Source organism: Neoarthrinium moseri, assembly GCF_022829205.1.
Source record: "Neoarthrinium moseri strain CBS 164.80 chromosome Unknown scaffold75_Wmoseri_CBS_16480, whole genome shotgun sequence".
Taxonomy (NCBI): Eukaryota; Fungi; Ascomycota; class Sordariomycetes; order Amphisphaeriales; family Apiosporaceae; genus Neoarthrinium; species Neoarthrinium moseri.
Genome location: NW_026055189.1, coordinates 87,962 through 102,204, shown reverse-complemented (window position 1 = coordinate 102,204; position 14,243 = coordinate 87,962). Strand labels below are relative to the sequence as shown.

The 14,243-nt window shown below is 53.8% G+C and overlaps 5 protein-coding genes across 5 annotated transcripts; 4 read left to right on the top strand and 1 right to left on the bottom strand.

Moving 5' to 3' along the window:
- Positions 1-582: 582 nt before the first annotated feature.
- On the top strand, positions 583-2,286 carry JN550_011880 (uncharacterized protein; the record flags this gene model as incomplete). Its single annotated transcript, XM_049310294.1, has 7 exons — positions 583-598; positions 865-1,052; positions 1,174-1,348; positions 1,449-1,650; positions 1,710-1,955; positions 2,005-2,101; positions 2,173-2,286. The coding sequence occupies 7 exons, from the start codon at positions 583-585 to the stop codon at positions 2,284-2,286; spliced, it is 1,038 nt and encodes a 345-aa protein (XP_049166162.1).
- Positions 2,287-4,134: 1,848 nt separating this feature from the next.
- Positions 4,135-5,316, top strand: JN550_011879 (uncharacterized protein; the record flags this gene model as incomplete). The annotated part of the gene is made up of 3 exons (XM_049310293.1): positions 4,135-4,252; positions 4,315-4,719; positions 4,781-5,316. The coding sequence occupies 3 exons, from the start codon at positions 4,135-4,137 to the stop codon at positions 5,314-5,316; spliced, it is 1,059 nt and encodes a 352-aa protein (XP_049166161.1).
- A 1,040-nt stretch (positions 5,317-6,356) lies between these two features.
- Positions 6,357-6,593, top strand: JN550_011878 (uncharacterized protein; the record flags this gene model as incomplete). Its single annotated transcript, XM_049310292.1, has 1 exon — positions 6,357-6,593. The coding sequence occupies one exon, from the start codon at positions 6,357-6,359 to the stop codon at positions 6,591-6,593; it is 237 nt and encodes a 78-aa protein (XP_049166160.1).
- Positions 6,594-7,429: 836 nt separating this feature from the next.
- Positions 7,430-8,045, top strand: JN550_011877 (uncharacterized protein; the record flags this gene model as incomplete). The annotated part of the gene is made up of 2 exons (XM_049310290.1): positions 7,430-7,458; positions 7,517-8,045. The coding sequence occupies 2 exons, from the start codon at positions 7,430-7,432 to the stop codon at positions 8,043-8,045; spliced, it is 558 nt and encodes a 185-aa protein (XP_049166159.1).
- Positions 8,046-9,806: 1,761 nt separating this feature from the next.
- On the bottom strand, positions 9,807-11,477 carry JN550_011876 (uncharacterized protein; the record flags this gene model as incomplete). The annotated part of the gene is made up of 2 exons (XM_049310289.1): positions 9,807-11,113; positions 11,237-11,477. 2 exons carry the CDS (start codon positions 11,475-11,477, stop codon positions 9,807-9,809), a joined length of 1,548 nt encoding a protein of 515 aa, XP_049166158.1.
- Between the last annotated feature and the right edge of the window lie 2,766 nt (positions 11,478-14,243).

The window sequence follows — 14,243 nt, the reverse complement described above, 5'->3', positions numbered from 1 at the left end:
TGCGTGGCTGATTGCTTTCTTGCCTGCAAAGCTCGCGGCCTGAAGCGCGTGTGTGTGTGTGTGCATCCTTCGGCCCTTGTCTGGCCTGCACCTAGACCTGGAGCTGAAGCTGAACCCGAAGCCGCGGTGGGCTCGGCGCGCGGCCAGCGTTCGCTCGGCCGGACTGGCGCCCGTGCTAGCCAGGCTGATCGCGCCCCAAAAGTACCGATAGCAGCAACTAAAGTTGGTCGAGGTATATCCCACGCCCCATAAGAGGTGCCGATGAGAATGGCTAGTCCCGCAGCTCCGTTCTCCTCCCTCGCGAGCGCTTCATCTGCGAGTTCTGCCGCTGCAGATTGTCAGACTCGCCCGCGCCCTCACCCTCGCCCCGGCCCTGGTCCGCCTGGGTCCGAACAACAACAGCCTGTCAACGCCCTCGCCGCAACCTTTACCTCTGCCTTTGCCTTTGCCTCTGCCTCTGCCTCTGCCTCTGCCTCTGCCTCTGCCTCTGCCTCTGCCTCTCCAGCTGCTCCAGCTGCCCTTGGCTTACCCGCCACCACCCTCTTCAGCCAACTTCGCTCAGCGCCCGCGACCTTCTTCACCATGGGAAACGGACGAGGTGAGTCTGGACCCCCGCATGCTTCCCACCCATACCTATCTTTATTTTGATTTTTTGGGGGGACGGGGCTTGGTCTTGTCTGCACACGAGAACGGGGCCACCAAACCGAGACCGGGGGGAGGCGCCCACAGCCGTGCCACGCGCCCGCCGCCCGTCAAGGGTTCTCTAAAAAGAAAAGCCAAAGAGGTTGAGAGTGACGTATTTGTACACATGTCTGGTTGCAGAGCAGTCTAGATGTTGATCAATCCCTTCTCTTGTGTCTGTAGATGTCGAGCGCAAACACAGCCGAAGCCCCGAGGGCCCCGCGCCGCAACCTTCGGCAGCGGCGACCACCGAGGACGCGCAGACGTCGGCAATAGAGGCCGCCTCGCCCGGCGCCGTCGAGGAGGATGAGTTCGAGCCCAGCGACTATGACGAGGCATCGCTCGCCGAGTCGACGTCGGTGGGCTCGAGCGTCTACGGCCACAACTTCCACAACGGGAGACGATATCACAAGGCATGTCTTTGATACCTGTTGCACGGGTGCTATGCTACAAGAACCAAGTTGAAATCTGACCAGGAGTGGCGTGGACTAGTATCGTCATGGGCGCTACCCCATCCCCAACGATGAGACGGAGCAGAACCGCGAAGACATGCTGCACGCCATGATGCTCGAGGTCACCAACGGCAGGCTATTCTACGCTCCCATTGGCGACCACCCGCAGAAGATTCTGGACCTGGGCACGGGGACGGGCATCTGGGCCATCGAGGGTATGGGAAGTCCGCACAGCCCCTTACTCGGGGCGCCGAGAGCGTGTGCAAAGTAATACTCGATCAAAGCAAGACTAACCTGTTTGTTCCCCCGCTGCAGTGGGAGACCAGTATCCCAGCGCCGAAGTCACCGGCCTCGACTTGAGCCCCATACAGCCGGTCTGGGTCCCGCCCAACGTCAAGTTCCTCGTCGACGACGTCGAGGACACCTGGCTCAACGGCGACAACATCGATTTCGTGCATCTGCGGAACATGATTCCGATCCTCAAGTCTCCAGTGAAGCTGCTCAAGGACGTCTACGAGTAGGTCAAACCTAGGCTGGATGCGCTACACCGTCCAGCCAGCAGCTGACTGTCAGCAGAAATTTGAAGCCCGGCGGGTGGGTTGAGCTCCAGGATGTCGACGGGGCCGTCCATTGCGACGACGGCACGCTCCCTGACGACTGGCCTGTACTCGTGTTCTGCAACCTGATGGTTGAGGCGTTCGCCAAGCTAGGTACAACCTCCCATGCTGCCGCCTTCGGCGGGAAATATCTCGAGGAGGCAGGCTTTGTAAATATACAGCACCACACGGCGAAGCTCCCGTACGGGACGTGGCCCAAAGACAGGTTCGTCGCCCCCGGCCCCCTCCCCTTCTGATGCTCACCACTCTGGCAGAACCATGCGGTTGGTAGGTCTATACTATCGCACGGCAGCCGAGGACTTCTTCCCAGCCATGGGCGCGATACAGATGCCCCTCCTTGGTTGGTCCCAGGTAAGCAAGCGTCCTCTGCCAAACGGCCGCGCCCTCTCTGTTTCATCGTATGCTAACAACCCACGCCCCAGGCGGAGATGGAAGTCTTCTTTGCACAGTGCAGAGCATGTATGAGGGATGATAGCGTACACGCCTACGGCTTGATGCACTTCTGGAGCGCGCAGAAACCCCCGAGCACCACGTGACGGCCGGTCCCCTGGCTCCGACGTCATGACGAAGCCCTGTTGCCCAACTACCTACGCACCAAACCGCCGCCTTGACGGCATATCAAGAAAAGGGGAGGCGGGCCCGAGGGGTCACAGCAAGGCGAGGAAGGTATTCTGCTTTTCTCTGCGAATTTTAGGCGACATTATATCTCTTTTCTTCCTGGCAGGCCCGCATGGAGTGGCAGCTGGCCCCGGGCGAGGGACCGGGGGTGGAGATTGGATATCTAAAATAACCCCGTCGAGTCGAACCTGGCGTGCCCTGGATTTCGCCGAGTCTGCCTGCGCCGTGAGCAGAAGGAGGATTTGCATGACCGTGGATCCTGACATGCAGGTTGGCAGGGTTTCATCCGATCGACGGCGGTCGGGTGTGGCGTGGTGTCGACTTGGATGGCTGGGAGACATCGAACGATGGCACGGCGTTCAGACAGCTCGAAACGTTTGAAGGGGCCGAGAGTTGAGACTGGGGGGAGTGGAGCGGACAGGCATGCGGACAGGCATGCGGGCCGTGTCGAGTCGCCCGACTGTGACGGTTTCCACCTTTTAAGAAACGCCTTGGCAACCCTGGGTGGATCGCGGGTGGATCGCCATTAACCGGCACATCATGGGAGTTGATCAACGCCCAAACACCCGCCCAGTTGGCTGCCCTGCCCAGCCTCGCTGCCGCTGCCGCTGCCAGCAATCTTGCGGCTCGGATCTGCCCCTGTGGTTGATGTGCCTGGCAAGCCTGGCATCATTGTTCGTGAATTGCCGCGCAGATCTCGCTCGCGAAAGCTTGCCAGTTGTAGACCATGTAATCTAGATTATCCAGTCAATCAAGAAGACGATCACAGGGGAGGGAGAAAACACCTGAAAAAAATTTTTTGGCTTGCTATACACATCATAGTGCCGCACGTCGACCTCAAATGCACTCGCTCGGTCGCATCGCATCTTTGGGTTTTCGCAACCCTAGCCTGATCTTTTCCAGTCTCCTTCTGTTCGCCATCAGACGAGATTGCGATACGTGCCCAGCCGTCGGGCCCCCGACTCCCAACCGTCGCGCTGTCGTCCCTCTCTTTCCATTCGAAACGTCTCTGCTGCTTCCACTCGCCCGTACAACAGGGCACCTGCAGCTGTCTGCTGCTTGGAACGATCAAGCGCCCAAGCATCAGACGTCCGCGAAGACCCTTCCTCCCGCTGCGACGCCTCTTTGGTGCGCTGCTTCAAAGGTGGGCTCATGCATCCCTGTCCGTCAGAGCTTCAGGAATATACCCTGCTATTTCCGACTCATGACCACAAAGCGCGGCATGCCCTCTTGAGCCCCTTGCCCACCCGCTCATCGCCCAACTCGGCATACCTTACCGGTGCGGCTCTTGGTGGAGTAACCCCCCCTACGATGCTGAACCTGGTTCTGAACAGGGCATGGCAGTCCTTGATCCCCCATTCGCCCAGCTCCTTTTATGCTTGGTTTAAACGTACGTTTGCTCCATCGAGCCCACAAGCTTGCGACGGCAACTGTTGGAGATGGCTTCGTGATGTCTTCCCAAGTCGTATTCGCCCTTTCATCTCGAGTCTCCCACGACAGGGGCACGAGTATGGGTTGTCGTCTCGCGTGTCCAAGGCCGAACCTTCTGGTGGGCTGTATATAGTCAGTGATGCCTGCTTTTCTTCACCAAGTCTAGTTGTATTCCTTAGCAGGCCGGATTCTCTCTTATCTGTCAGTTCGTTTCTTACATCACGATCCTGTGGATCTTTGTTCTTAGTTCGCTTCGTCCTCTGTCCTGCTTTCTAGCTACAGTCCTTCTTTTCCCTTCAGAAGCCAGGTGCTCACTCGTCTTCCACGCCTACACCATGTTGTCCCCTTCCTACCTCTTGTCGTACGCCGCCCTCGTGGCTCTTGCCAGGGCTCACGGTGTTATTCTGGCCGCTGTGGGTGAAGCCGGCTCGCCAACCAGTATAGGCTTCCAGGGTAAGTACAAGACAGGCCATACTTTGCTGGTGGCTTTCGCCGCTGACCGCCTTATTACACAGTCGACCAGGCCCTTGCCAGGAACTGCACCACCATCAACCCCTGTCAGCAAGATGCCACACTCATCCGCGATGCCGAGATCGCAGCAAATATTGTCAACGAGTGTGGAAGGACAGAATTGACTGGAAACATCGACATCGGCGAGAACACGGAGAATGCAATTGCTGCAAATGCCGTAACCCAAGTCAAGGCCGGCACTCGTATGACGGTCACCATCCACCAGGTCAACGCTGATGGAGCTGGTCCTTACGCCTGTGACCTCGTCTCAGCTGGTAACAATGGCATCATCACCGCCAACCTCTCCGTGGAGAACAATGTTCCGGGTGTCAACGGTTTCTCGCAAGCCAAGGCCCAGGATTTCAACGTCACCGTCATCATGCCCGACACCTTCCCTGCCTGCACCGGATGTTAGTGAACCCTCCAATACCAGCCCGTCGGATTGACAACCTTGCTAATCTGCTGCGATAGCTTCCCTCGGCAATGTCTGTACCGTGCGTTGCCGTAACAATGCCCAGGCCGGCCCCTTCGGTGGCTGTTTCCCGGTCCAGCAGGTCGACACCGTTGCCAGCGTGAACACGCCGGCCAACATTCCGACTGCTTCGAACCTCAAGGCTGTCGCAGCTCAGGTTGCGGTAGATCAGAAGGACCTGGCTGTCGCTATTGAGGCGAACCAGAATGCCGGTACCGCCGATGCCCTCGCCAACGCTGAGAACGTCAACAAGATCCTGGGAATCAGCATTGCCAGTGGTACCTTCCCTACCCTGACTCCCACTGTTGAGAACAACGCCGTCGCTACCGCCACTGCTGCCACAACGGCGGCAGATGCCGCCGCGTCGACCAGCTCGGCCGCGGCTGCAGCCACCACGACCGCATCGGGCAGGAAGAGCAAGGGCAACAAGAACAACGGCAACAACAATGGCAATGCCAACGGCAACAACAACAACAACGCTGCTAACAATAACAACAACAAGCGCGGTCTGCGGTTCGCCCGTCGCTCGGATTAGAGACTTCTTGCCGGGTTGGTTAGGGGATCAAGAAAGGAGCAGGTGTACGGTCAATGTTAAGATACCAGCTGGGTTGGAGGGACTATACTAGCAGCGCAGGGCAGTGCCTATTTCCCTTTACTGTTTACATAGATTTACATTCTTCATCGAAAATGTGCATAGTCATGTCCCCGTTCTTACTCGTGATCTGTGCAAGTTGCTGCAACTAGTTCTGAAACGGAGAGCTTTCGGGCAGGGAGGGGGTGCGCCTGAAATAGAGTCAGCCGGCTTCCAATTTCCGCGCCGACGCATCCATTCGTGTTGCTTGGTCGAGTTTTGGTTTCAGGACTACATCTAGTTGAAACTCGCGCGCGCATGGCCAACCTGCGCTTGTGGGAGATATATGGACTTGGATACGTATAGCCATGTTCAATGCATGACCGTTGAAACTAAGAAGATTCGCACACCTGGACACGGACTAGCTCCCATGTATAGAAGCAAAACGCACTGGCCAGTAATTACTTGCATGGGAAGGCTGGTAATAAGAAGGAAAAGAGAGACCATTTTAGGGACAGTGAGAAGTTCTCCCCATTTGATTGGACATATTGTGGTGTTGATCCGTGGCCAGGCGTGCGAATCTTCTGAGTTTCAACGGTACTACCAGACGTCAACACGTGCTGTGATATGGTGGACTCGTGTTAATAGAACAGAGGCCGCATTCTTCGCCTAGCTTGTCGAAGATATGCCGGCGAAGGGCAAACCTGCAGTAGGCTAACCCAAGTGCAGTGTTACCTCAAGTCACAATATAGTAATTCACAATCGATAAGCATAGGTCCTTACACCATTTGACTTACGGACAGGCGACATTTGACCAACAGACATACTCTATTGGACTTATAGGCAATACGCCATGAAGGACCAGGCCAGCGAACCTGCGTTTCCGGGGAACGGCCATTTCTTGTTAGGCAAAGAAGGTTTCCCAAAAGGCGAACGCTTTCCCGCGAGAGACGACGTGGAGAGGCCCGAGGAGCGTCGCCCATAACCTGGAAAAGCACATGAGGATGACACCGCACGAGGTTCTGCACAAGGTTCTGCACTGGCAGGGTCGGCTGGAGGATAGGACGAGAAGGAAGAGAAGGACCGGCGATGTGCTAGCCTATACCGCGGCACGAATCAGCGAAGTGGCGCTGCAGAACCCCGACGACCCCTTTTCGGACATGTCATCATCAGCGACGGGCGTATTTGCCATGAGGCCTAGTCAACGCCTGTCTCCGCCACGTCTTCAGCAGCAGCCGTAGAGGCTGCGCCTCCAGTGCCCGCGGTTCGCGCCGAGGTACGGCGATATACATTGATGCCGTTTGAGTCCATCACACGCCGGAAAGAAATTTGACCCTCCAATAGCCATAAATTTATTACAAGGCATAGAGCGACTGAAAGCAGTGACCTAACTACCGCAGCCAGATCGAGAAAACAGGTACATTTCGCGGTTGGCGCCTTAAGTGGGAAAGTACAAGGCCAGCTATGCACCATGCTCATGTTCGACGTTAAGGAACAAAGAGCGTCAGAACAGAGCGCGGATGATTCCCAGGACGTATATGCGGGTTATGTTTCCACAGAATGATTCACCGTTCGAAAGTAAGTACTAACTCATCCGGAGCCAACAATTGGTCAACTTAATCTGACATAGTAAGCATGCATAACAGTGCAGGGATTGCTCGGGTTGAGCTGGAAAGACACCTTAACGTGGTTGGCGATCCACTATTTAGCTGGGGCAAATTTCGCTTCCACTGAGTCACAATGGCGGGACTTATGATGTATTGGCTTAACAAGGACATAAGCCTAAGTCCGTGTAGGAGACCAATCTCAAAGCACAAGTTCCTAACATTATACATAAAGGTGAATAGAAGTACTCCCATGCAGAGAGAGGACTATTGAATTTGGAACTAGAGAATATGAGCACACGCCCATTCTTCTTTCCCTGCTACATTGTGTTGGTCAGACGATTATCCCTAACCTCGAAGCCATGCTTATAGTCCACCACTTGCAAAGGTCACAATCCGAACGCATAGTTTGGCTGTGTGAAGAGCTTGAGATCCAGTATGAGCTGAAAATCTACCAGAGGCACCCAAAAACAATGATGTGTCCCCCAGAATTACAAGCATTGTAAGCCAGCACGCTGGAGCCGGCATCGGTAGGGCATTTCGGACTAACGATCACATAGGCACCCAACAAAGGCGGCGCCTGTTATCCAAGATGGGAATATCACACTTGCTGAATCCGGCGCAATTGTGGAATACATACTGACCAAGTACGGCGGGGGGAAGCTGGCGCTACCCCCAACCTCCAGCGACTATGCAGACTACCTGTATTTCCTTCATTTTGCAAACGGATATTTTCAACCAGCCCTTTTGCGATATGGCCCTGTCATGAGGTCTGGAGCCTCATCAGATGATCTTGCCGCCAAGTTCACAAAGCGAGGTTTCGAGCAATCTCTGCAGATCCTTGAGGATCGCGTTGGCAAGCATCCCTGGCTTGCGGGAGCCGAGTTCACGGCGGCAGACATCATGAACGTCTGCTCTTTGACAACAATGAGGGTATTCTACCCCTACAGCCTGGAGGCATACCCCGCAATCGTAGCTTATTTAAAGAGAGTCAGTGAGCGAGTGGGTTTCCAGACCGCAACGGAGAAGGGGGATCCGGGATTCGAACGTCCCATCGGGGCTGAGAAGCCTCTGTATGGGCAGAGGTAGTCTTGGGTAAACGCAGACTGGATATCTCTCTCAAGAATTCGGGGTGACTGAGAAATATCTCTGTCGAGACTACTTAATATCTCGCAGAGCTGCTGCATCAGTGTCAGGTCAGTCAATTCGTCAAAGTAGCAGCATACAAATATCCCACTCCGTATGTAGTGTCTGATTAACTTTAAGGCAATAATGGAATGTACAGTAAATAATGACATTACTCCAATTAGAGTGCATCAATACAAGCAGCCACTACAAAGAAAAATATGTCGACGAAGTACGGTTCAGGATTCTGCCTAGAAACAAATGATACGCGCAAGAGAGGCCTGATGTGTGCTCGCTGTGCCTCGCCGATATCCACTTTTCCAGGACTGTAGTTTACAGTTTCCCACGGAGCTCCGGTCGAGCCCGCTCTCCTGTGCAAATCTTTGTAGCTCAGCCAATCAGTAGAGTTCTTCGAGGCTAGGTTTGCGGGAATGTCTATAGAGTATACAAACACTTAATCAGTGTCCCTAGTAGAGCTGTCTTGATACAGATCGGTCCTTCTCCCAAATTGAGGCCATGAATCAGGTACATTATTAGCTCGTCGCAAAATAATTCATATCTTATCAACTGATCACAATTCTAAGCACTACCGTTCATCCTCATTATCTTCCATTTGGAGATTGTCGTCAGCATGTTGGCAATGGCGGCTGTGGTCAATTCCCGAACATACTAGCCTTGCCCACTCCTTGAGCTCACTATCTGGTACCAACCCTAAACAGAGACTCCAGCACAATAAAATCAGTAGCAGAGACATTCACAGGTCTCTTCGGCCGGCCGATCACCGATGGTGAAAGCGACGCGGCGCTGACTAGCAGCAGTTCGAATTCGACGCTAGATACCGTTTACCCCGTCGGTACCCTCACGCAGCTCTTTGAAGTATATACGTGGCTCGCGGAAGTAGGAGACGACTCCCGGGAGCTGCCAGTAACTGAATTTATTACCCGACTTGAGGGTGAAGCTGATCAAGACCAAAGAGAATGGAGCGAGTGCCCTTCAGGTATCGCATAGCTAGATGTGTTAGTAAATCACCTTGATTACGGTAGGTTTCAATCCTTGTGTTGTCATCATGGTTCATTATAGCAACTAGCAAGTTTAAAACTGAAACCATGTCAGAAGACCTATCAATGTCCTTTTCCGCAGCGTTTCCTGGTGCCGAAATATCCCCTGAAAGCCTGAAAAGCCAAGTTTGTTGTGGTGTTTCCTGGTCTCTATCGTGTAGGCGTGGCCGGAAATTATCTAAGAGATTGCGCTTCGCAACAACTTCACGGTCACGGAAGATCATGCCTTAACCACCGCAACCTCCAAGATCATTCGAGACCATGGAAGTCTTTTTGCTGAAATGTGCGACGATGGAGTCCGATGTCGATAACTTCCATGACCGCTGTTGTCCCTTCGTCTGTAAATCAATGCAACTTTTTTCACCTCCTTCCTATTTTCTTTCCGTCTCAAAAAGTCCGGACTGGATCGCGCTCGAAAGGTCCTGATCATCTTTCTGTGTGTCAGATTATATTTAATCTTCAAAGAGTCGAGGGCAGGACGGCAAACCTCGAGAAGAATTCGACATCCGACAAAGGTCAGGTGTGAGTATTCAGGTTGGAGCCTATCCCTGAGACGATGTGCTAATATATGCGACGCTCAGCTGATAACATGTCTTTTCTGAATGAGTACTTGCCACTCAGCATAGTATCAAACAAAAGGCTCATCACCGTGCAACAGGGCGAATGCTCAGGATGATTCAGAGCTACTACCAGAAGGCTCACGCTTCAAAAGGTTAGGATCGACCATTTCTTCATCCAGGTTCTCCCATTGAGCATCGTTGCTGATAACTGCGTTAGCCAGCATAGCCTCGAGATTGCCCCCGTAGAGTTGCAAGTTCTGCTCGAAAATGGCTTGCATGTCGATGAGGGTTTTGCCTGAATGGTCATAGATATTGCCGTCCAGCTTGACAAATGCCCAGCCAGCAGGCGTGCTGGGGCAGGGTTTCCAAGTAGCGTCGAAACTATTGGCTTCTTCACCTTCTGTCTGTGGGTGCGCGAGGTGCTTGCGCACCATGACAAAGTCAACAGACTTGAGTCCCTGGGCTATGAGCAGATCGCCACATATTGTCTGCCAGACCATGGCTATCTTCTGCTGACGCTCATGCATCTGGTCAAGGCTCAGACCCGTTGGGTCAAGTCGAAGATAGGGAGGGTTGCCAGCGTGACCTAGGAAATCGTGTAAAACTCTCAGTATGGCATCACGGTGATCGTAGGGGTTGAAAACCGAACCATCATCCAGGATAATCGGTTGCTGAGGCATCGGAGGCTTCCAAAGAGGGGCACGACCAATGAGACTGCCGTCCATGCCAACGTCCATGTCATTGTCCATTTGAGCAAACGCATAGTTGTTCAGGTCCAGCGGAGGAGCAACAGGCTTCATGCTAGAGTTGTTCACCCTAGGCACGCCGTTGAATGTCGGGAGAGCACCACTCATGAACGTATTGGGAAGCGTTGCCATATGGTTGCCACTCATATCTTGAACGCCAGGATTGATGCCGGTAAAGATGTTCGCCTGTTGTGCACCCGGCATACCGTTGAAGCCGAAAGAGAAGTTCGGAATGCCGCCGCCATGCTGGAACTGTGCCTGGCCATTCTGGAACGTAGGCTGGGCGTTTTGGAAGGTATTCTGGAATGCAGGCTGTTGAAATGTGCCATTAGCCAAAGGTCCGTGGCCGAAGGCATTGCTCTGGCCGGGCATGATATCATTAGCGCGGCTGTACGTTGAGAGGTCGTACTGCGATCGCATTTGCATAGGGTGCATACCAAACGCAAACTGCGAGTTAGCGTTCAGGGCATTCGATGGCGCAGGGGTTGATGCGCCTGTGGTGGGCATCTTGGGTGAAGGTTGGCTCTCGTCAGAGATATCAGACTCTGCCTTCGTTCGAGCGGATGCTTTAGCACGGCCACGGCCTCGGCCTCGGCCAACAGCGGGGCGCTTGATCGTCGCTGGCTTTATTCCCTTTGTAGCCTTCGTGGCCTTGGTTGCCTTTGTCGCTGCGGTGGAAGGTGAGCTGGCATCGACTCCTGAGTGAGCCGGCTTGAAGCGCTGGTCGGCATTAAAATTCAGCGTTGGGATCGAGGAGGTTGCGCCGCCGTTCTATGGCTGGGCGAACATACTCTCCATGGCGTTGTGTGTGCCGAGCGTAGGTGTCAAGTTCTGACCTGCCTGTGAACCAATACTTGGAAATTGTTGGTTCATCAGGTCGTGGCGCGTTGGAGACTCCAAGATTGCAGGATTCTTCTGATGTCTGGGAGTCTTTCGCAGTCTGCCTGCACTCTTCGCCGTGTCTTTTCTCGCGCGAGGGCCACGTGCGTTTTCCCCAAGCTGCGAGCCATCCTGCTTGGCTGGGGAGGCCATTTTGTTGTTCATGTTGCTCATCGAGGAAGCGTGGGGCGAGAGCGGTGTGATCGGTACTAGGTGGGAGATCTGGCGCGTTTTCAGAATTGAGGCTCACGGTACCGTTCCGGGACAAGGGCGTACTTACTGGACAGCGCGTTGATGCCGGGTTGGCTTGGCAAGTGGTGAGATCCAGAAACCAAGTCTGCGGCAGATTCGCGTAGTTGTTGCTGGTGTCTCACTTCGGTGTTGTACAGTCCTCGAGGATGGAGATTTCCTGCTGTAGGAGGGTGGCAAGATTTGTTGGTCGCCCCAGGCTGCGAGTGAAGTTGTGAGGCAGAAGGTGATCCCCCAAAGCGAATCTGATCACGAACGGGAGTTTGTGCCGGTGGGTCCTGCAACTGCGGCTGCGAATCTGCCCATACGGCGTGGAATTGGCCAGTTCGGCCGGGGCTCGGTGATGCTGTCCTATCTGGTTGTGAACTCGTAGAGCTCGCTCATAACGACCCTCGCTGAGGGGCCCGTTGAGGAGCAAATACAGTTTCTTATGGCACCCTTCCAGGCCGTCCTCACTATCCTCGCGGTAGTCACTGTGCTCGCCGTCCTCGCCGTCCTCGCCGTCATTGCTGTCGTCGCTTTGTTGCTCTTTGGCGAGCAGGTCTTGAAGGTATTCATCCAGAGGATGCGTATTTGTGTCGCACGCCGTTTTCCCAGCAGACAACAACGACGTGCCTTCACACGTTTTTGAACGGGTCCGAATCATATTTGCGGCCTTGTTGCATGGAGCTTGTGTGATTGTAGTAGAAATAGTTCATTACGACGAGTGCGAACAGTCCACAGCCGGCTACTGGGAGACAGGCTGTCTTGCTTCGCGTTTTGCAGAATGCAAAGTGGCACAGGGAGCTGCCACCCCGTTCAAGCGGTGACGACAATCCGCGTGGATGAGAGGTCGGGCTTTTTGATGATCTCGTTTTGTTTCAATACGGTATTCCAGTTATTCACTGCCGGATCACAATCAGCGTCTCAGAGCGACCGGGTTCCTTTGGAAGGGGCAGGAAATGCTGTCATGAGTCCGACGGGGACAGAAGGAAGAACTAGGGCTTCATGGTACTATGTCTATTCAACATCTTGAAGTCAGTCCACTTTATAAAGCCCTCTAGATGAATGCCAGGCCCATTTCAGTGACGTAAGCACCCGTTGCAATAGTCTTATACTCGCTTCTCAGTCTTTTGTAGACCGGAGGTACTCACAACAACGCCAGGCCATGCGCACTCGCTCGGTGACAGGAAGGGGATGACTTACCCTTTGACTGCTCAATAAAGCCTTGTTACCCTTTCCCTATGTTGGTGCAAAGGTTAATTTTGTCTTGGTCAAACAAGAAAATGTGGGAAGTATGAGCTTCCTTCGCGCAAGATACTCTCGTAAGTCGTGACGATGTTGTAGGGTGCTGATGGCCCGGGAGTGGCTAACCTTAGCAGCAGTGAGGCTCGTCGCTTGCACTTTTCCTAAGAGTGAAGCCATAAAAACTATTCACGATGAGGGTTACAATCTTGTCGGGTTTGCGACGATTGTCTTATGTTATCGTAAAGTAGTTTATGAAATCCGGCGATGTTGCAATGGATGACCTGATCTAGACCTAGGGATAAAGTCGAGAGAGCAAGAAAGCTAAGAGCAGTTAACTGGCTGGTAAGGTGAAAAGAAGAGCCTCGAAGTTCCCAGGTATGGATACAGAGTGAGGAAGGCGACGAATACCGACTGACATGTCCTATTCCGTATCGTGATAACCGAGTAGCGAGCAATTCACTGATAAATACTGCTATCAATGCTTGCGGCGGTGACTTTCGATTGTTCCTCTACTCAGTGAATGAACTGCTCGGCCATCTATCTACCTGGAAGCACACCGTCTTGCGCAATCCGTCATGCAATTCAACTCATAGAGCGCCACTAGCTCGGCAGATGTCCTCGTCGCTCTATGCGTTCATCTGACTATTGCAAAGTGGACGATGGTTATAGCGACATGACCGGCAAAGTCACCTACGTACTGTTCTATATGTACGGGCCCGCGTGTGTCACCCTAATCACGCATGGTCTTTCCTCTCATCGAAGTGCAAGCAGGAGGGAGGTGGCCTAATCAGCTTCATTTTCCCAGCATCTCAACGTATATCTAGATCACCGTGGACCTGTGCATTTTGGCAACCAGGGCCGCCTTTGGGTTTAATAGCCCACGTGATAGAAATGTGTCGTGCTAGCGTGAGGACGGCGGGCTCTGCCGGATCCATCTTTTAGCGTAGTTGAGCCTGTGGTGGCAGTCAGTGGGCGGTGTCGGGTACAACCCCGTGAAATAAGGAGTCAGGCTGGTCTCTGATTGATCCCCTATGTTACTTACATAGACACGTCGCTGTATTCCTTCGGAGAACTAGAACCTCACAATGCACATGGAGAGGGCCAGAGCCAGGGCTGACGCAGCTATACATACCGGTAGTAGGGGGCCGGGGCCACATCAGACAACTTCATCACGGAACTTACCCTAGCACTAAACGAGGGCTGAAGCCGGTCCAGAAGGGACTTCAAAATTGGGGATGACGACACCTGCCGGCTGGCTAGGTTCCAGGTTGAATGTAGGTGAGGGTGTCAGGCAATCAGGCAGGGTCAGGGTGTACTATGGTAGGCGCTGCGGCCCCACGTGCGGGCATTCGCTGCCGCCAAGTTACCCAAGGCAGTGGAAGCCAAGGCAAAGTTAGCCTGGCCCCCTGGACGACCCCCCGCCACTGTATGCACCAGCCAGGT